Genomic DNA, 21,366 nt, shown 5'->3' on the forward strand with positions numbered 1-21,366 from the left:
TGATGGCGAGCCTCGACTTACTTCCTGTCCGCTGTTGCCTGAGATCAGTATGCATGGCTTTGCGGGTGGAGCACAACAAAATGGGTTCCAAAGTTTACACGCTGCCCCAGCAATCGCACATTTGTAAGACAGGCTATTCATACATTCAATTACATAAGGGTTTTTAAATGTTCCATTCACATATCACGTTCCCTCACCCTCGCTCTACCAGGGCCTGCCACCCCTGCCATTGCCCTTGCCCCGTCCCCTGCCACGGCCACGGCCCCTTCCATAGCCCTGATCACGGTTCTTCATCTTGATAACGAAGCCACCCCTCTCAATCGTGTTGACAAAGATGTACCCGCTCCTGAAGAACGCATAGCTGCTCCAGCTGCCGACGAAGTCGACCACGCCACCAAGCGGCGTATTGTCATCCTCAGGATAGACATCAAAGAACGCAACCTCGCTAACCCCCTTACCGGTCGGGTCATCAGGGATGCTGCTCACATCCAACACCCTAAACCCAGCGCCGTAGTTGCTCTGGAAGCTGTAGCCATCGATGACGTACTGGTTATGGTCGACGCTGTGGGTCTTGGACTTGTAGATGCCGGTCTGCTTGGGCGCCTCGAGGCTGCGGATGTCCCAGATGTAGGTCACGGGGAAGCCGTCGGCGGCGGGCTCGACGGCGTCGAACTCGTCGTATTCGTCGTCCATGACGAGGAATTCCTGCCACTCGGTGTCGAGGACCCAGCCTTGGTGCGTGTAGGAGGCGCCGGTGTAGGAGGTGCGGGAGATGATGGTCGAGTTCTTCTTGTTGGTGACGTCGTAGCTGTGGAAGGTTGCGGTTAGCGTTGCTGGATAGCGAGGAGGTGGGGAGAAGAGGGGTCCAGATGGTAGACGTACATGGTCAGGGTGTCCTCGTTGTAGCCGTAGCAGATCTCACGGCCGAGGTACTTGGTATCTGGGCCCTTGTAGACCAGGCACTGCGCATCGTGCACGTAACCGTCGTCTGGGTTGCAGCCAGGCGTGGTCGGGTTTGATGGATCGGCAAGATCGATGAAGATGAGGCCACCGCGGCAGGAGGAGTTGCGAGGCGCCGCGCCAACCGCATACGCCCAGTTGGTCTCCTCATTGACGACTACATTGTGAGTGCGGCCGATGGGCAGGCCGGTGAAGAGACCAGTGAGATCCTGCTCGTTGCTGAATGTGACTGGGTTGGCAGGGTCGATATCGAGGAGCTAGAAACGTCAGTCTTTCAGGCCGCGGCGATAGGAGTTGTCCTCTCGAACCACGTCGGGCACGTACCTTTGTCATATCGAAGATCTGGATGTTGTGACCCAGAGCCTCACTGCCAATGACCATGTAGTTCTTGTACGCGCGGATCTCCCTCCAGATGATGGGCACCGAGTACTGCGGAAGTCTCCCCAAGTAGATCATCTTGCCCTGCTTGGAGATCTCGACAAAGGAAGCACCGTCGGACTGGCCAATGGCAACGAACTCGCGACCATCTGGGGACGTCCAACCCCACGAGGACGATCCCTCGCCGCCGTTGCTGCCCAAGGATGCATGGCTCCGGAAGTGATACAGATCCATCTGCTAGAGTCAGTATGGGGAAATCCTCTAGAAGCAGTTCGGATGTCGTACATCCTTGCACTTGAAAGTGTAGTTGGCATTGCCCGGGATGGCAGTAGCAGTGCCATTGATGCATGGAACCTTCTTGTCAATGTCCGGATACAGCGACGAATCGAAGAGTCCGGCATCACGCTGCTTCTGCCAAGTATCCTAAGGAGGGTCAGCTCATTCCCAGGCCAACAATCGGTGCACAAACGTGTTTCTTCGCCATGATGGCGCTGTGACGGACACCGGAGTCATACAGCTTGGCTGCCCTGACCGCGTCCTTCTCCATCTCTCTGCCAAAGGCTGAGCCGGCGAGCGCCAGCACGGCGAGCGAGAGCGAGTACAACATGGCTGATGGATGGCCCAACGAGGGAACAATCAGGAGTGATTGCAGGGGCGGAAACGGAAAACAAGAGAGCGGAGCGAGCGACAAGGAACGCAGCATCGAAGGAATGCCATTCTTTTATGCCGTGAGCGGCCTGCGGCTTAGCTACGACCCACCGTTCACAGTCGCACTGATTCGCACTGACTGTCCTACATGATCCCTACCTTGGGACGATAAGCGGACGGATGGTCAAGGGATCCAAAGACTCCTGCCCAAATGGAACTGGTGTGCGTCCCTGGACTCGTCGTTCGAGTGGCTCAGGCTGGAAAACATCAGAACGGGGGGGAGAAAGCAATCCAGCGGAAACAGGAAGGAGCGAAGGAGCAAGCATGTAGCGGCCTTGGCAGACTCGCCCACCGGAGGCTTAGCAACTACCTACTCGAGTAGAGATCCTTCATTCGACCCCGCAACACGCTGGCTCCAGGTACAGCTAGAGATTGCCAGGACGCAGAATGAGCAGCAGGATTTGCATTTCGTGCATGCCGTCTGCTGGCCATGGCTGGATGGATAACTACTCTAGCGTTGTCGCCTTGGTCTGTCAACCGGACATTGCTGGGACATTGCTGGGGGCCTCGGCACAGGCCTACCTAGGCAATCCCGTTGATGTCGGTCCCGCCGTTGCGTAACGTCTTTGTTTGTTCAGGCAGGCCCCGGAGTTCTCGCCGAAGCTTCGCGATAGGAACCGCTCGTGCGGTGCAGGTGGTGTGGAGAGACTTCTTGATATCGGCCTTTGTCACGTGGCTCAGGTACAGCTTCAAGGGGACAAGGGCCGACGTGTTTCCCAGATCTACGGCCTCCAGAGCCATCAGAGCTAACACGACATCCCACAGCAAGTGTGGAGGCTCAAAGGCAACGTCTGTAATCGTTTGTGTTGGCGCAGCACGAAGGATTGCGCCTGAAACTGACTGCCCAAATAACTTACCTACGCGGCCTGAGGCGCGTCAGCCCTACTTTTCACGTCCGGCCTGCTGAGCCACAACCCTCGAGTGCACATCTTACGCGGCCCGGGATACATGGGAGGAGACTTCTAGCTCCTCAAGAGCTGGAGAGATCGCCCTCGTGAGTGCGGATGACTATCCGGAGAGGAGTCTCCCTTGCTCCAGTTGCACTCGTCAACCACTGGGATGCTTCAGCCCTCGATCTCCATTAACTCCACCGTAAAGACCGTCTCACTTCACTCCGGTTTCTTCAATCAAAGGCATCGACCTTGGGTGTGCGCCTGTTCCATCCCAGCTCTAAGATTTACCTTTGCGAGTCTCATGCAAGCGACCAACCCCGTACGAGGGCGCTCTCAGTTATATTAGGAGTCAGATTAGGAGTTACATCTGCACGATCACTGTGCTTGTCAGCAATAAGCTATCGTACTACCTCTTTACAGCTCGAACGTGGGCATCAGAGATGTAAAATGTAGGCAAACTGGATGCAAAGCAGAACGCATCTGGATCTAAACAACCCATCACGCTCACGCCATGAGTTCACCCAACCTCCGGTTAGGCGACCCTCTGCGGCGGACATCAGGCGGACTCTCTACAACTTTGTCTTCTGCTACGGATGTCAGGCACGTGGGATACATCTCCAAGGAAACAAGCGGTATGAAAGCCTCTGCCGCGCTGCATCGACCTATATTCGCCAACCCGAAGCCAGCTGATACTTTGTAATAGATAGGTAAGGCATTGATCACAGGCACTTAGAACTGATGCCGCTTGTAACAGAGTGTAAGGGTTAGGTGTTAAAAACCTTTGTCAGATTGTTTCTGGAGTGTATGTGTGTGTGATGTCTAATTTGTTGTCCTCACTGCCGCTTCGGCAGCTCTCAACTCCAGAGTATCACTTCCAATCTTGCTATGTTCTTTTCTCACGATCTTTCAATCCTTTACATTGATTTCGGGCATTCGCCGGTGTGCTTGGCCGTGCTTGAGCTTGTACTGAGCTCTCATTGGCGCTGTACATATCATGTCTTGTCACCGGTGACCGATCCCCATCCTTCTGGCCCGCTGGCCGGTCCGTCGCCTCCGCCCGCAACAACATGGAGATCTTTCTGTGCCTCTCGGCGGAGACAAAGGAAGCGGTGGATGAGATGATTGCGAAGGCGGGGGAAATTTTGGAGGCAAGGAGGGCGAAGAATCTTGTGTCTCGGTCAAGGGTACGTAGTCGAGGCCGTATAGGTACCGACTACATAGCTCATCCCTTCTTCGCATAGTTCACGTCACTGCCAGAAAGCTCCGATATCCCCTGATCGCCGCTCAACTCCTGAACCTCGACGCTGTTCTTATTCCGGAGTTCCGAGACACCATGTTGAGATGGCAGTTCCTCTACTCCGAACTGGGTTCCACTTATCTGCCCATTAAATCCTCTCTGGGCCAAGCGCCGGCGTCGTCTCCGCCACAACATGAACCCAAATCCAGCGAGTACTGCCACACCCACTACAGCGCCAACACCGATTCCTGCACCTGCTGCGGCTGAGAGACCGCTCGGGAGGGCCGGTGGAGCTGTGCTCGTGAGAGACGCGCTGAGCGGCTGGGAAGAGGAGCTTGAAGCCGCGGCCGATAGATTTATGCTCGTAGAGACCGCCATCAGACCCTGGGTAGAGGAGCCCGACATCACAATCAGGGCGGTGACCGTGCTGTCCCCCCAAGTGGCAATATCCAACGAATGCGCTTGAGAAGATCTCATCGTAGCTGAGCTTGCACTTGTCTGTTGCGTACTTGTTACCGTGTTGCTTCCGGTAGACATAGTACTGATGCTCCTGCTTCCCGGTGCGGAGGAGGGCGAGTCGGCCGTCCAAGTCGTCGCAACCTCCGCAGCTTCGTTGAGGAACTCCCACACGACCGTGTTGCCCAGCGTGCTGGGTTCAAATGTCATGTGGCAGAAGATGCGCTCGCCGTCACTCCTGTTTGCCGGCGTGTCGAACTGGTAAGTTACTGGGGGTGCAATAGATTGCGAAACCCAGACGCCCGTCTGAACTGCTGCGAGTCAGCATTTTGCTGCCATCGGTTCAGCAGGACAGGCAGATACCATTCGACGGCGTGAGACAGTACAGCGCGACATCTGGCGTTGTTGACGGCGTCCAGCTGACGACTATCTTATCATTGAGATGGATTGGACCGAAGGAGCCCGTCTGTGCTGTGGGTGGGTAAGGCTCGCCGCCGGGTGGCCATACCCATCGCTGTGGATCCGGATTAGACATGTAAGTGGTGGTCTCGAGATGACCGGAGGAAGAATCACGTTCACACGCTTAAAGGTATTGACGCGGCTCAGAGAACTGAAACGTGTATACGGGCACTTGAAACAAGGCTGAACATGAGTAGGTAGTAAAGCAGAAGCCGAGGTGATTCTTGAACGTTTATTATGTAGGCCTGCATCGCGAGGCTTCATCTCAAGATTTCAAGACGGCCTCATCTTTAAATAGTTTGATTGAGGGGTTGTGATACGGCGGACGTCTGCATAACATCCATCCCAAGACCCCTCGTCGGGTTGCTGTACCGAAGTGCTAAGACGGATAGGGCTGATTCCGGCCCCCAAGCGGCTCATAGCGGCGGAAAATGGACGCCATTTCGGGCAGATCCTTGTCTCTACCTTTCGATTGGATCCCCTGTATCGCGTAATCTTGACTTTTTCCTTCACAGCCTTGATGTTCAGAACGGTAACTTAATCCAATACGGAGGTACCGCTCACATAGAGCCGCTGCTTCTTCAACACATAGTCCGTAAGAGCGGACCAAGCAATCAGAACTTATCACTTGATAAACAATGTCTTCCGTAGGACGACTCAGCGCGTAACCATTTTAGTCAGACTGCAAAGTCCCATTCGCCTTTTTCTCATCGTCCAGCACGCCGTTGTCCCGCCCTGCAACAACGGCACTCTTGTGCCGCTTACTGACCAGAACCTCTTCCCTCCACAGCCAAGCTATACCCACTGCAGCTCCAGGTCCTAGCACCAGGACCGTCGCAGCAGCAGCCATCACGATCTTAGTCCAACTCTGCTGCACCATGCCCGCACGCTTGAGATCGCCGAAGAGATATCCAAGCCAAAGCAGAGCGCTGCCAAAGGAGAATAACTGATCATACTGCAGGACGTTGCGTGCAATTGCCGTCCACTCACGTTCCGCTACCGAGGATTCCGGGATGAACATCGCCATAGGAGTGTATGGCGACATGGTGAGGGTGTAAAGCCACACAAGTGCCGACAAAGCTATGCAACTGCCGATCGTGAGACGGATTACTGGAACGTCGCGCTTAGGGTCGTGAATACGGTCCCGCTGGACAGTGTTCGGGAGGACTGTGTACGCGAGCAGACGCTGCCCTAGCATCACCCATACCGGAAACATCTGCCATATCCAGGTCCAGTCGTGGCGTGCTGCAAGAGAAGGGTGGAGATGAGACAGGAAGTGTGGAATGTAGTAGCCAGCGATCATCACTGGGAGGATGCTGCGTGTGTAGGCCAGATCAGTCAAGCGCATGTCGGAAGCCTGGAAATTTGAGATCTGGGCGCAGACGTAGTGGACGAAGAAGTAGATGGGGCCTACGACGCCGATGCCGAGGAGTTGCGCCGCGAGACCAGAAAGAACAGGACTGGTATAAGCGTCAGCAGGTGATTGGAGCAAAGAAACATTTAAAAAGCTTACAATTGTGCAAGTGTTACCAGGTTGGCTCTTCGAGCAGACTCGATGAGAAAGATGGAATACAGCAATCCGTAATCGGTTAGGAACGTGAGTGCCTGCCACCATGCAACTCGATCAATCTCTAAGTTCCATGCGGCGAAAATGGCTGTGAACGGCCGCCAAAGGTCGTCGAGCCAGCCAATGTAGTAGAATGAGCTGCGGATAGGGACTGATCCGCCATCCCAAGTGATGCTGCTCGATCGGAGCATGTTTTCGACGGCAGGAACAGCTCCAGTAATGTCCATGCAGGTCAAAGCCAAAGCACAAAGTCCGAGAAACGGAAGCGCCTTCAGCGCTCGTAAGACCACGCTCTCTCTTCTCCCCACTCCCTGGTCATGATTGAAAGGCAAGGTTGCCTGTAACGAGCGAGGCGGAGGTGGCAGGTATTCCAGTATTATGGCACCGACGATTAGATTAGATTGCATGTCCACCAAATAATCGCCGGCGTTAGGAGCAACATAAAAGGCGGTTAATCGATCATCCCACCCTTTCAGTGCCTGAATCCGTGTTACTTTGTTGGACACCTTCATAATCGCTGATGTTCGCTCGATGCGGGATTGCTGGTAGATCGATAAGCACTGCTGTACGGCTTCTAACGAAGGACGTGGCCCGCTTCGAATCAGCATAGCCCTTATCGAGTTGGCTAGGGCGGCTGCGCTTTCGATGGATGCATCTTCCCTGTGTCAGCACTCGCAGCCGAACTGTCGAACCCGACGAAGGAGACTTACTCCCTCCTGCCGCAGCATTGGGTGTCATTTTGTGAATTCCATCCCCAAGGCAAACGAATCGGCCCCATGTCCAGCGTCTGAGAATCTGTGTTAGCACTTGCAATTGACTTGTCACACTCGGCGTAGAAGGCTTACTTGTACTCCGCTTCTTCCAATGCAACGAGAGTGAAGCTCACTCTGTTGTTCCATACGTCTCCGAATTTGACATTTCCCCCGGGCATAATACTCGCATCTTTGCACTGTTCGCCAAACTGTTCGGCTTCCTCTCTTGTAAATTTGAGGATGGCCTCAGCTCCGTAGACTTTTTCCAGCCTCTTGAAGAGGAAAAAGTAGACCCTGTCTTCTTTGCAGGTAGCCACCATCGTTGAGAAGTCTTTTGTGTACGTGACATCAAGGCTGGTAGATTCAAGACCAGCAGTAGGCGACGAAATACCGAAGAGACACTTATACTCCGTTGTCATCGCCGTCTTGTCTTCGGTAGGTATGGCGCCCGGCTCCTCGTTATCAGCAACTCGCCACATCTCTTGTCTCACTGGACTGTAGACTCCGTCTGCACCTGCTATAATGTCACCTTCGTAGCACGTACCATCGGTACAATACACTTTGACGCTTCCGGGGCCATGGTCAACACTTGCTAGCCGCTTGTTGAGCAAGACTTTGGTCTTGTCAATGATGTGGTCGTACAGCACTTCAAGGACGAGTTGCCTGTCGAGGAAGCAGAACTCATAAGCATGTCTGCAAACACATCTATTAGCTTCTAAGTTCTGGTTGGATGTACAGCAGTTAAGATAGTGCCACCCCGCCCTCCTCACCCAACAAAGAGGCAAGAAGCTCTACTGAAGAACCGCGACTCTCCAACTCAGGAGCTGCTTACCGTTTCCCAATAAGCTGAATAGCATTCGACTTTGGGTAGATATAGTCCCCATTTTGGTAATGATCACCGACCCATATCACAGGTACTGTAAGTTCCCGTATATCGTCGTAGCAACCGAGTTGATCTAGGATCCGGCTACCATTCGGCGCCAACCCGATAGATGCGCCCACTTGGGGAGCGATGAGGGACCTTGCTTCAAGCAGCACGTAGTCAATGTTCGCGTGCTGAAGAGCATTGGCAAGAGTGAGACCGGCGATGCCTCCGCCGGCGATAATGACCCGAAAATGATCTGATTTGGTAGGTGGCACTGTCATTGTGAGTTTTCTCTTGGAAGCGAGTATGGAGAATAACATCTACAAGGGAGACGGATTCTCAGGTGGTGATATATCTGTCGCAATGCTATGTGAAGTGCTGAACCCTGCTCACCTCAGCTGGCGCTCGTATCACAACAGCTAAACCTGCGGACAGCGATCTGGCTCGGGATGGAGCAGAGACATCTGGTTAGCGCAACAGTCAGACGGGAACTTCGGTCAGCAAGCGTCTTGTTGCTGCCGTCTTGGTGCTGCGCTCTCGGCCGAGATGTTCTTGGCTTGATACCTCCAGGTTCTGCGAGGATGGCGTACTCCTCGAATGATTTTTCAAACACCATATCTAGTGGCAACACTACCTACCGCTTGTCACGGCGTGACCGCCCTACAAAAGCCGAATTCCTTGATGTTCGCGCTTTCTCAATATGACAACATGGACCCTAACTATGACACTCCGCATGCGTGGCGGTAAGGGGTGGCACATCTCGAACGTCTCAGCGCTTGGCTTCACAGTACGGAGTGAGTTACTTTTGCAGACTCCCATAGACTGTCAAGCTCCGCTGGCCTTGCTCTAGTTGATAGCGGACTTGCTTTAAGCTAGGTACAACCCCATCCCCATTTCAACGCTTCACCAACTTCTGTGTACTGACATATCTCAAACTTTCTCCGCATACACGGATTCCACCTGAGAAATGCTCTTCTTGCGCGCCTCCTCCGCAGCAATGCTCTGCCTGCGCACCTCCTCAAAGCGGACTGTCGGCTTGAAGGTTGAGCTTTGCCAAGCATGTGGAACGTGCTCGTACATCTCATCCACTTGCTCGAGAGTCAAACCCTTGGTCTCGAAGATGCAGAAGTAGACGAAGATGGCACAGCCAAGACAGCAGGTTCCCCAAATGAAGAACACCTTCGCCTTAAGACCCGCAGCGCCGGGAGTCTCGTCGACGAGATATGGAGTGGCGTAGCCAATGGCCCAGTTGAAGATCCAGTTGCTAGCGATGGAGCATGCCACTGATTTCGCGCGGAATCGTAGAGAGAAGTTCTCACCCTGGAGAGAAGTATTAGCCAATTGAAGTGTTGCTAGACTCGAGGAGATGAAACTTACCACAACGACCCAGCCGACTGGACCCCAGGAGATTGCGAAGAAGAAGATGTAGAAGCAGGTGAATGCAATCAAAACCTTGCTGGAAACTTCGGACCCAGAAGTAACACCCACTATCGCTACGATGAACTCGCAGACTGTCATCCCGATAGCACCGAAAAGAAGTATAGGACGACGACCCCATCGTTCGACAAGGATCAATCCCGGGATTGTCGATACCACGTTCACCAAGTTCGTGGTCAAGCCGATGAGGAATGGATTCTCAATGCCGGAGTTTTTGAAGAATTGAGTCCCGTAGTAGAAGATGAAATTGATACCCGTGAGTTGAGATCCTGCCATAATGGCGCATCCTGTTAAGAGGCGTCTGCGTTGTCTGCCAGCATTTTGGAAAACATCGAGCCATCCGGATTTGCCCAGCGCTAGTTCATATTCGTGATTTGCAACAATTTCAGCAAGCTCTTCCTGAATGCTTCGAGAGTCGGCTGGAAGGCGTCGAAGTCTTGACAACGAATGGGCTGCCTTGTCTTGATGGCCGCGCTTGACGAAGTAGCGAGGCGTCTCGGGCAAATATAGCAGGCCGGCGGCGAGGATCAGTCCCCAGAGAGCTTGGATAACGGTGGGAATACGGTAGCTTCCGGAGTCGTTCCTTGCATGTGTGGCGTTGTTAACGACAGCTGCGAGTAAAAGTCCAATAGTGAGCGCAAGTTGGTAGCTGTTGTCGCGAGTCAGCATACAGCTTGATGCGGACGTGCAAGGTAGAGTTCATACGCAGAGACGATTGTGCCCCGGATCCATTTGGGCGAGCATTCACTCTGATAAAGGGGAACCAAGACTGATAGCAACCCGACACCCAGTCCAGCAATACCCCGGCCCGCCGTGAAGAGTGGAATAGCGGTTGCGATCGTCTGCATGACCACGCCGATGTTGAAGACAATGCAGGCGACTGCCAAACCCTATTAGCATCGCCAGGACTCCAGGACTCTAGGACTCCAGCCATACCTAGTAGACCCCAGCGACGACCGATCCGGTCCCCGATACTTGCCCCACTGAGAGCACCAACGAAGGTACCAACGCTTAACATCGAGACAATCACACCCTGCTGACCGGTGGTGATGTATCTCTGTCCCTCATCGTTTGTTTCTGTCGCAAAAAGATCAACCCAGTAGTCTGTAGCCATAAGATTAGTAGAGCAACCCATCATAACTGGGACGGAGTGGCTGACCCATGGCGAGAATGCCGCCAATAGTGCCAGTGTCATAGCCAAAGAGGATACCGCCGAAAGAGATGAACAAGCCCATCAGAATGGCTGGTGTGGCGGAGCCCTCCATGTCCGCCGGGACTTTGATGAGAGAGAAACCCATGGTGATTGAGCTGGTTGAGTGTGCCGCTTGTCGTTATGATTGATCTTGTTCGAAGCTTGAATGGTTGCTTGCGTTGAGTACAGAGAAATCGAGGGGAAACAAGGAGATATTTATCTGTAGGGGTGCTCTAGCGTCCCCTAGAGTACAGGCTTCCAGACTTTCCGTGGTGTATGCGGGCCTTCCGTCGCGATGGTTCTTGGAGCAACTACCAAGTTGCGGAGAGTATCTAATGCAGAGATGCCGCTCCGCAATCTGCCATGTGGACTGGCGGACATGGGGACGCCTGCAAGTGAAAACTGCGGGGAACGAGTAGGTGAGGAAATCTAGAATGACGGGGTAGAGCGGCTCGGAACTGCCATGTGGTCGAGCCGCTATCTGAATCGCTCAACATACAAACAACTTTGGAAGTTGGGTGTGCGACTCCGGCGGCTTGCCCGTTTCTGGAAACTCCGCCCAGGTCGATCCGCCACTCCACCATGCACGGCGCACCGCCGACGAACCGGTCATGCTTCCAAGCCAAGGGTCATCTGGCTGCTCTATGACCTGCAGACATGAGCTCGAAACTCCATCTCACGTCAGTCAAACACAGACCTCGTATTTTTGGCCCTCACTTGCTCCCACAATTATTACTGAAGCGCTACATCTCCTCAGCAGTCTGGAAACAGCAACGGTTGACGTCTGGAGTGCCAATGTCGAAAAATGCGGCTACCATCTGGATCGGTACAGGCGATATGAGCGTGTATCGTTAGGGCTACGCCGGGAATGGGAAGGCTTTACAGCCGTGTCCGGGGTCTGAGGCATGCTTGGTAGATGATCGTCCTCTCGTATTGAGGTATGTCAGTGACCTTGCCGTGGCCTTGTAGATACAAGAGAATTGCAACGTTCGACAATTGGTGCCTCCGCATGCTAGAACACAAAAGACGGATCTTCTGACCGAGTAATAGTCGACACAGGACACAGCCACTCGTATCGCATACAGAAAGAAGCCGTGGACCGGGGAACCTGAGTAGAACAGCTATAGTACGCAGGAAATTCTGACAGTGCGCAAGACGACGTCCAAGGCGTGCCACAGTCACAACATAAAAGCGCGCAACATCCTCGCAGTCACACTCCAGCACCGGGTTCTAAGGTCGTTCCTGAGAGTCTGAGGATCTCAGTCGAAAAGGTCTCGAAAGTCGTCAACAACGAAGCGCCACAACACTTAAAGATTTAACAGGTCGGAGTAACCGTGCAGGATTCTGGAGAAATCGTGAGACTACGATAAGGCAAAGATATCATAGATATGTCCAGGACGAAACCTTCATCCGTTTTGCGGAAGCCCTCGGTGGACTTCATCGAAACCACTGACTGATGGACACAATCCGGCGTTGGTGTAGCAGTGGAAGGCAATGCCGCTGCTGCTCAGGACCAGATGGTGGTGATATACACTGGTCGACAAAAATATCTTGGGATGAGTGTACTCGTATACAGTTTCATGAGAGCTGGGGGACGGAAATGCGGCGTCCCGCATGGCTTGTACGAAGCGACAAAGCAGCGCTATTTAAGTGATGCGGCTTCATGTACAGCAGCTAAGCCGCAAAACGCTTCTTCTCGGCCACCATAAGCATGGATTTTTGTGACTGTTGTCATAGGAAAACGGTCCGTCATCCACCGCGTGCCGTTTGGACCAAGAGAAGCTCGGGATACTGCATGGTCTCAGAAGCCTAGACTTCAGCTCGCAAAGGTCGCAAGGCTCATCGGAAATGATGGATTGATATTGTCCCCCAACGCCGCATCAATCGCCCCAAGATCGAAGTCAGGGTCAAAGTGGTCGAAGATGTTGAGATCTGGCATGGTGTCGAAAAGTGATGGATCAAATGTACCATAGTCGTAAGCGAAAGAAGTTCGTGCATCCTCAAGATTCGGGGTATACGTGGCGTTCATGGCGTTAGTGTCTCCGTTACTGGGTGGAGTACTTGATGAATGTTCTGAGATTCGTGAACCGCCGTTCGTGACTGGCTCGCCGATAGCCTCCTGGTGTTGCGCGTTGGCCATTGATGAAAATGCCTTGTCCATCTCGCGAATCGTCTGTTCAGCAAGATCCGCCATGACCACAGCTGACCAGAACATGTCGCCGAGCTCTCGTAGTACCGAACAGTTGGCCAGCAGTAGTTTTCGTGCTCTTGTGTGGAAAATTGGCGTTTTGCTTAGCCGCAAGTCGCGGTAAGCCACGCGAAGCGAGAGTGACACTGCATACGGTACTATTGGTAGAAGCGACAGTTGACCGTGGAACTCCTCGCCCACGATAGAAGTCACCTTAGCTGCAGACAGACTTTGACGAACGTACGATGCGGAGGACCGTGGGGGTTCTTGCAAAGACTGTGACCGGCAAGACAAAATGGCCACGGCATGGTAGAGTGTTTCGATTGTTGCTGGGAGGCGATCAATGTTTGACGTGTTTCTTACGCACAGAGCGATACTCACCGAGCAGATGCGAGTTGACGCGAAGAGCTCCAGCGCTTTGCAGCAGATCTTCGAAAGCAGGAAACTCATCCTCCCATCCACGTTCAGAGCCGTCAACCGATGGCCGGTATAGGTTGATCACTTTGTCCAAGAGTAATACTGTACGCAGGAAAAGCTGAAAGCAGCCTTCCTGCTGTTGGAAGCATGTCTCCAAATCGCGACCAAAATCACGTTCGTGCATTTGAACCGGTCGTCCATGAAATGCAGCATTCAACCGGTCCAGCGCCCAAACCGAGCAGAACAGTCGCGTCACGTACTCGTGATCTTTCCGATTCGCTTGAGTCTGTAGATGGAGGCCAGCAGTATGTATGCAGCTAACCGCTCGTGCGCTCAACTCGGCCGACTGGTGCCAATCATCGGAAAGCTGGGTGAAGAGCGAGAGGACAGCGAGAATCTGAACGTAGACTAGTCTGTCCTTCACCAGGCCAAGGTCAACAGATGTCCGCATGGCAAGAGACATCTGCTCCGCAAACTCTCTATGGGAAGGTGCTGTGTTACTAGACAAGTTCAGAAACCTCTTTGCGCCGATATTAGTGCTTGCAGCCAGGCAGATGGCTTGCTTCAAGAGCACTTTGGCGGGCAAATGGTCCTTCATCGCGTGGAAAGCCTCCTTGTCTAGAACGGGAAAAATTGGATGAACCTCTTCGAAATAGATTCTACTCAGCCCTTCAAAGTCCTCCTGCTTCGGTAGAAGTCGCAAGCACTGATTTTCAAGATAAGCCAGGAGCAGATTTGCGACCAAAGGATCGGAGCTATACACTGAGCTTGATTGAGAGTGCCTCAGCTGAAGCCTGGGGTGGTTGCTTTGAATGCTGTTCATCGCTCTGCGGGATAACCAGATACCTACGCTGCCAGGCTCGGTAGAACCAGTAGTGACTTCGGGACTTGCTGCGGCTAAGAAGATACCCTCCGGATTCAGGTCGCCCACAAAGCGGGTATCCTCCTCTTCTTCCTCTTCTTCTTCTCCTTCTTCTTCTTCGTGACCTTTTTCGGCTGCGGGAGTCATAGCCGTGGTCACGGAGCCTGGAGTGGTTTGTTGGCCATTGGTTTGGTTTCTATACACGCTCGGATCGCTGGTGACATGCGGCTGTCCCGAGCTTGCCGCCACGGACTCCCCAACAGATGATGGATCATCGTTGATTGGAAATGTAGTTGTGATGGGCGGTACTTGCCACTGCTCTCGCTGCGCCATTGTAGATGGATTGTCATCGTTCTCAAGATGCTCACAGCGCTTCTGTACAGTAGGTTAGGCATATCGATGGGAAAGCAGGTCATCTGTCCTGCGGTCATCGTCACCAGTGCTTACTGACTTTGCGCTTTCGGCATCTTTCGCAAGCACGGTGAGATTGTTTGCGCTTCAGGGGAAGCCCATCCGCGCTGCTGGGAATGAACTTCAGCATCACTGACGTAGTAAAGCCGTTGAATAGCACTGTCTGCTCATAGCACGTCCGATACAGGAATATGCATGACGCTTCGTGTGTGTAGCGATAGCTATCCCGAGGTCGTGGTCGTCAGGTGCCGCTCAGGTGGTGCTTCAGATGAATTTGCGGGGAGCGGCCACTAGAGCAAAAGGGGTTGGCCCACACGTGCCTGTGAGCCCTCCATGCCTTTGACCATCTTCCGGGTTCCTCTTACCCAACTACCTAGGTACCTAAGGTAGGTATCCACATCTCGAAACCCATCTACGATGGCACCCTATCCATTCCACGCGATCGGCCTCCAGGCTGTAGTCCACTCCTTTCCCGGCTTTCACCTTGCAGGTTCAGTTACCGGACTTGTCCAAACGCCTCGACGTTGACGCTGATGTCCAGGCCGGACTTCTTCGGGAGTCGCTGTAGGCAAGACTCGGGCTAGTCGAGGCACCCTTGCCTTCAGCCGCACACGTCTTGCTCTCACGACCTCGCACATTCTCTGACCGATCGGTCGGGCTTCTGCTTCTGCCGCATGTGTACTGTACATAGTCCGACATGCTTCACCTCTGACAGTCTTTGTGTCGGAGCTACCAGATTGAGCTAGCGCCTCCCCGACTCCCGTCGCCTCCAGGGCTCCGCCGTTCCGCCATGCGGAGCCCCTAGATCCGGTAGGCGTTCCCCAGAATCCCAGTCATGCATGCTATCTTTTTTTGTATAATATACATAGATCATGGACCATGGAGGACTCTAAGCCCATGCAAATTACATTCAGCCCTTCGAACAACCTCAGTTCCACGCCTCCGAACGCTCCAATCTAGCCCTTGCTCCTCTCATTTGCCCTTCTATCCCGCGCCTTTGTCTTCGGCCATTACGAACCTCCCCGGCAATCCATCGCTTCTTCCTCAAAATGGAATATCTGAGCGCCTGGGATGTGATCTTGGTCAAAGTAAGCCTTGCTGGCTTACTGGTGGCTTTTGCGAAATCCTGCGCTAGCCACCTTTTCTTGTCGAGGAAAGAACCCGTCAGTTTTCCGTTACTTGCGGCTCGCAAGCAAGTCATAACGTTACCTCCGACACGGAGTATCAAGAAGAGACTCGAACAGACAGGCAAGAGTTGTATCATCTTTTATGGGAGCCAGACAGGGACAGCAGAGAAGTTCGCCTTGAGACTAGCCAAGGAAGCAAGCACAAAGTATGACCTCCGGAGCATGGTCGCTGACCTCGACGACTTCGACTTCGATGACCTTAACACTTTGGAGTCCGACCAAATTGCGATCTTCGTCCTTGCCACTTATGGTGAGGGCGATCCTACGGACAATGCGATTGCGTTCAATCAATTTCTCAAAGGGAAAGAACGGCGCGCCAGTCTGCACTCTGCCGAGCACGCACAAATGCAGCTTCAATACGCTGCTTTTGGCCTTGGGAACAGCTCATACCAGTCCTATAACTCGATGATCCGCCAGGCTGATACTATACTTCGGTACTCCGGCGCTATGCGAATCGGAGATCTTGGTCTAGGAGATGACGGAAAGGGCACACTCGAAGATGACTTTGCGGATTGGAAAGACACTACCCTAGCTGCCATTGCGGACCACTTCCATCTACCCGAGTTGGAATATACTTTCAAGGCTAACTTCGAGGTGACCGAGTCGGAGCTTGCCCCAACAACCGACGTGTTTCTCGGCGAGCCGAACAAATTGCATCTAAGGAACAAGATTCGTGGACCATTTACATCGCAGAATCCTTTCGCTGCCACGATCGTTAAAGCCGAAGAGCTATTCAACTCAAACGACCGGAATTGTCTCCATATTGAATTCGACATTGGAACTACCACCCTGAAGTACGACACCGGTGATCATCTAGCCGTCTGGCCCGTCAACTCTGATATGGAAGTTGAACGCTTCCTCCGTGTTTTTGGCTTGTATCCACGAAAAAGCGCTGTTATTGGCATCACAAGTCAGGATTTGACCGTGAAGGTTCCTATCCCAGCAAGGACGACTTACGAGGCGGCGGCTCGTTATTACTTGGATGTTGGGGCACCGGTATCTCGTCAACTGCTCGGGATCCTTGCAAGCTTTGCAAAGAGCGAGTCGACTCGATCGGAGTTGGTCAAGCTTAGCGGCGACAGAGAAGCTTTCCAGCGCGAGGTGGCAGACAAGCGCTTGAACCTGGCTCAGACGCTGTCAACAATTGCTCCGCATGACTCCTTCGAATCCGTCCCATTCTCGTTCCTCTTGGAGAACGTGGCCAAGCTGCAGCCCCGCTACTATTCGATCTCGTCTTCCTCGCTTCTCTCAAAGAACAGGATATCGATAACAGCCGTGGTCGATTCCGCTCAATCCTCAGGTAGCCAATTCAAAGGAGTGAACACCAGCTACCTACTTGCCTTGAAATCCAATTACTTAGCAGCGCCGTTGGATGCATCGGCAGCTGCTCTCCCATCCGTACCAGCCGTTCCACAGACGCACCAGATCAACGGTCCTCGAGGGTTGTTTTCGCAGCCGACAGCACTTATCCATGTCCGTCGCTCTAAGTTCCGTCTCCCAAGACAGTCATCGACTCCGGTAATAATGATCGGGCCCGGGACGGGTGTTGCGCCTTTCCGCGCCTTTGTCCAAGAAAGGGCTATGCGATCCCGTGCAGGCCAAGTACTAGGACGAACAATGCTCTTCTACGGCTGCAGGAGAAGTAATGAAGATTTCCTCTACAAGGAGGAATGGCAGGTATGTCCTGTTTGATCCCTTTGAAATTTTCAAGATGCGTATTCGAGAACTACCGCTGATTCTGTCTCTTGCTCAGGAATACGAGAAATCGTTCTCAAAGGGTACATTCTCTCTCCATGTAGCTTTCTCTCGGGAGCTGGAAAACAAGAAGGTTTATGTCCAAGATCTACTCCACGACCACGCTGCAGAACTGAGAAATCTCATTCTACGGGAGAATGCTTATGTCTATGTGTGTGGCGATGCGTCTCGGATGGCCAAAGACGTTTTCAGAGCATTTGCGCACATCCTCGCCGATGAGGGTGAGAAGGACTTGAAGGTGACAGGCGATTGGTACTTGAGAACCATGAAGGCAGCCGGCCGCTGGAGCGAGGATGTTTGGTGATCTACATATACTCAAACTTCTCTGATCTATTAGCGGCATATCTGGGTTAAGGCGTAAGGTCTGGGCGGAATAGACAGTTCCTTCTGCAGTTTTAGGTATGATAGCAAGGCTCGAATAGAGTACTATCAGTTCGAGTCTTCGAAACAACCGTCCCATCTGCCGTGTCTGACATCGTCCTATATGCGCCATGATCCGAAACAAATCTGGACTCCTTCCGCAGTGTTCGGCATCGCCCGACCGTCCCACGGACGAGGGTCCAGGCGTCCGTCTCGCTCGACACGCCGTTTCAACGATATAGACGATCAGGTAATCTGCTAGCTACTTTAATTAACTTATTAGCTTAATACAGTAAGAGTTTTAACTACTAAGCGTCCGAGGCGGGGCTCTAAAAGTCATGCTTAGTCTTTTCACTGATTTTTGGCGCAGAGACCTGCCTCAGTCGAGATTCTTAGCGCAACCAATCATCTACTTGATTACTAACATTCTTGGTGAAGAGGCGTGAGCGTTTAGTCGACCAACCACCACGATCCCTTTGCCAAAATGCCAGGGTCTAGTAGCCTGGAATGGCTAGCGGTCGTCTAAAGCACCGGGTGCCGTCCACGATCTAAACGGACAACTCGAAGACGAACGTCGTCTCAATGATATTGGACGCGCGATGCCAAACACTGCCCTTCCGAGGCCAGACTCACACGAAGAGAATATGCTGCTAACCGCGATGAAGCCGATAATTAACCGCTTCTGACGTGACGAAGGCGCGGTAGACGGATAGCGAAGCGGCGATTCGCTTACCTGTGTCTTCGCGCACTCAATCTCCGCAATCCACGGACGAGTTGTGCTTTTCCGCTTGGTTGTTGATCGATTCCCCCTCGATGCGATCTTGATAGTCTGATATTGAGGAATACCGAGGCGATAGACGGCGGTCACTATACCGTCATTTGTTCGACTGCCAATCATGTAGTTTCAAGAGCATCCGAGAGTATCTCGTTGGATGGGGAACTAGTTTCAATCTCATGCGAAAACAATCATGGATCACGATACCAGCGGCAAACCAAGAAGGGCATGTTAATACGAAAAGGTAGGGTGATAATTCTAAAAAGCTCAGAACATGTCTATGTAGATCTATGGATTCTCAAGACCCTAACGCCCGCTGAACCGCTGGAAACTGATACGATGAAGGTTTCCAGATTTCGTCCCGCTCTCTATTTGTGACCTTCTACACCATAACCCTCTTGCGGCACTTCAACACAAGCTCATCCGGATTCGAGTTGAAGCGTTCAATAGTCCGCAGCTGAAAATCCGGTGTTTCAAACTCAAAGTCGTACGACTTAACAAGCGCAGAGATGACCAGAAGCTGTTCGAAATACGCTATGTTGCGACCAATGCAAGCTCTGGGTCCGGTGCTGAATGGAAGATGTGCTTTGCTCATCTTTTCCTTGTCGCCGGTGACCCAACGGTCTGGGTTGAATTCGTCGGGATTCTCGAATGCTTCGGGATCATGGAGAAGAGTGTACGTTGGCACGGAGACAGTGACATCTCCGTCGATGAACTGGCCTGCAATCATTCGCCCTCCTTTGGGCACCACACGAGGAAGACCCATCGAGCTTGCGGGTCGGACTCGAAGCGACTCTTCGACACAGGCGCGAAGGAAGGGTAGCTGAGATATGGCCTCCCACGCTGGTATTTCGGTAGTACCGGTGGCTGCGTCCAGTTCTTCCCGAAGCCGGGCGAGGATCTTTGGATGCTTATAAAGGAGGTAGATCGTATTCGTCAAAGCTGCTGTAGTGGTATCTGTTCCGGCATTCATCATCACGGAGGCTTCCGCGAGGATTTCTCCAAGTTCTAGACCGACTTGCTCGCCCTTGTTGTTGATCAGGAGCTTAGAGAAGATATCTTCCTCTGCATCCAGATCTCTGAGGCGCTTGGCGGTGTTGTGGTAGATGATGTTCTCGTAGTCGGCACCAGCCTTCTTGAATGGATGCCAAGCGAAGACTCTTCTCGTGAAGGGAAGCAGTGGCGCTTCCATCCCAAGGACAGTGTTTATAATGGTCGAATCGTGAAGCGACTTAATGAAGGGCACCTGATAGACTTTGCCTTCCAGGGTTTCAGCATCGACGATATCGTTTCCACGCTCAAGACATCCCAGCGACTCGCTGTACAGCAGTCTGGAGAAAACATCGATGGTGAAGTAGTTTAGGTATCGACGCATGTTGATAGGCTTCCCTTCGGCTGTGAACTTCTCGACCTGAGCAATCAACGTACTAACGGTATCGCTAATGACCGGTTCCAGATTGGCAATTGTCTTCTGTGCAAAGACATGGGCGAGCATCTTCCTCTTCGCTTGGTGCTCGGCTTTGACTCTAGCATCCGCCATGTGTCGGAATTCGCCAGCACCGCCGTCATACCAAGCATCTTTGAGAAAGTTTGCACCATGGCCGTATATATCATTCATGGCTTGCACATCGGAGACCGAGATGTGGTTGGGAGCAATTCGTATATGCGTGCCGAGTTTCTTGTGGGCCTCGTGTACCGCAAGATAATGCTCGTGTTGCAGGTTCTTGATGATGCGCCATAAGGATGAAAGCCCAGCATAAGATGGAGCTGGGAACTTCCGGAGATGTTTCGAGTCCCTGACGAAGACGGCCACAGGCTGAATGAGGAGCACAACAACGGCCGAAGCAAGAATTACTAAGGCGTGGGTTAGACTTCTGAATCTTGTATCTAACATGGGAGACCTCGAAAGGCTTGCTCACCTTGTATAAGCATTGTTCCGGCAGGTTTCGGAGTAAGAGCTGATGCTCGATATCGTCACTCGTGAGGAATAGCTGCTAGTGATGGTAAGCAATGGCAAATCCGAGTTCTGCTTTGCACTGTGTTCCGGACCATCATCGCGTCTGTGAACATGTATATAGACCGTGATTCACCTGCAACGTGCGGAGGTTCCCAATGGGGAAAGTCCGCAGGCGGCGGCACACATCGATTTGGACTCCGCTCGCCAGACTTCGCCCGCCAATTCGGCGCAACCCTCCTCAGACATGTCCGACGCGACCTCTCCCAGGTTGTTGGTCTTGCATTCGGTGTCAAATTTGCTGGGTTACTTGCACGAGTGATTCATTACACTCAAAGATGCCGTCGCCGCGTCGCTGCCTCCTTAGTCATTCGTTGAGGGTGTGGTTCGAGAGAGGCTCTGTCTAGACGCTTCGATCCCTTATTGGGCTCATGCGGACGGGCTTCGGAGAGGGTCCAAGCATGAGGTACCAGCCCGAGCCGAGCTGAGAGCTGGCTTCGTGGCTTTGAATTCGGGATCTTATTGAACAATGGGCTGCGCTTCAAGAGATTCG

At 52.8% G+C, this 21,366-nt stretch overlaps 7 protein-coding genes across 7 annotated transcripts; 1 reads left to right on the plus strand and 6 right to left on the minus strand.

Annotated features, from left to right (window-relative positions):
- Nucleotides 1-204: 204 nt before the first annotated feature.
- Nucleotides 205-1,945, minus strand: W97_05466 (uncharacterized protein; the record flags this gene model as incomplete). The annotated part of the gene is made up of 5 exons (XM_007783496.1): nucleotides 205-808; nucleotides 883-1,217; nucleotides 1,285-1,572; nucleotides 1,624-1,761; nucleotides 1,808-1,945. 5 exons carry the CDS (start codon nucleotides 1,943-1,945, stop codon nucleotides 205-207), a joined length of 1,503 nt encoding a protein of 500 aa, XP_007781686.1.
- A 2,216-nt stretch (nucleotides 1,946-4,161) lies between these two features.
- On the minus strand, nucleotides 4,162-5,167 carry W97_05467 (uncharacterized protein; the record flags this gene model as incomplete). The annotated part of the gene is made up of 2 exons (XM_007783497.1): nucleotides 4,162-4,943; nucleotides 4,996-5,167. The coding sequence occupies 2 exons, from the start codon at nucleotides 5,165-5,167 to the stop codon at nucleotides 4,162-4,164; spliced, it is 954 nt and encodes a 317-aa protein (XP_007781687.1).
- A 597-nt stretch (nucleotides 5,168-5,764) lies between these two features.
- W97_05468 (uncharacterized protein) lies at nucleotides 5,765-8,556 on the minus strand (the record flags this gene model as incomplete). The annotated part of the gene is made up of 5 exons (XM_007783498.1): nucleotides 5,765-6,551; nucleotides 6,605-7,313; nucleotides 7,369-7,445; nucleotides 7,504-8,103; nucleotides 8,243-8,556. 5 exons carry the CDS (start codon nucleotides 8,554-8,556, stop codon nucleotides 5,765-5,767), a joined length of 2,487 nt encoding a protein of 828 aa, XP_007781688.1.
- A 649-nt stretch (nucleotides 8,557-9,205) lies between these two features.
- On the minus strand, nucleotides 9,206-11,010 carry W97_05469 (uncharacterized protein; the record flags this gene model as incomplete). The annotated part of the gene is made up of 5 exons (XM_007783499.1): nucleotides 9,206-9,595; nucleotides 9,653-10,361; nucleotides 10,418-10,592; nucleotides 10,649-10,816; nucleotides 10,872-11,010. 5 exons carry the CDS (start codon nucleotides 11,008-11,010, stop codon nucleotides 9,206-9,208), a joined length of 1,581 nt encoding a protein of 526 aa, XP_007781689.1.
- A 1,710-nt stretch (nucleotides 11,011-12,720) lies between these two features.
- W97_05470 (uncharacterized protein) lies at nucleotides 12,721-14,704 on the minus strand (the record flags this gene model as incomplete). The annotated part of the gene is made up of 2 exons (XM_007783500.1): nucleotides 12,721-13,421; nucleotides 13,474-14,704. 2 exons carry the CDS (start codon nucleotides 14,702-14,704, stop codon nucleotides 12,721-12,723), a joined length of 1,932 nt encoding a protein of 643 aa, XP_007781690.1.
- A 1,127-nt stretch (nucleotides 14,705-15,831) lies between these two features.
- W97_05471 (uncharacterized protein) lies at nucleotides 15,832-18,028 on the plus strand (the record flags this gene model as incomplete). Its single annotated transcript, XM_007783501.1, has 2 exons — nucleotides 15,832-17,646; nucleotides 17,723-18,028. 2 exons carry the CDS (start codon nucleotides 15,832-15,834, stop codon nucleotides 18,026-18,028), a joined length of 2,121 nt encoding a protein of 706 aa, XP_007781691.1.
- Nucleotides 18,029-19,241: 1,213 nt separating this feature from the next.
- On the minus strand, nucleotides 19,242-20,791 carry W97_05472 (uncharacterized protein; the record flags this gene model as incomplete). Its single annotated transcript, XM_007783502.1, has 2 exons — nucleotides 19,242-20,713; nucleotides 20,779-20,791. 2 exons carry the CDS (start codon nucleotides 20,789-20,791, stop codon nucleotides 19,242-19,244), a joined length of 1,485 nt encoding a protein of 494 aa, XP_007781692.1.
- Nucleotides 20,792-21,366: the final 575 nt, after the last annotated feature.

This window comes from Coniosporium apollinis (genome assembly GCF_000281105.1).
Source record: "Coniosporium apollinis CBS 100218 chromosome Unknown supercont1.27, whole genome shotgun sequence".
Lineage (NCBI taxonomy): Eukaryota > Fungi > Ascomycota > Dothideomycetes > Coniosporium > Coniosporium apollinis.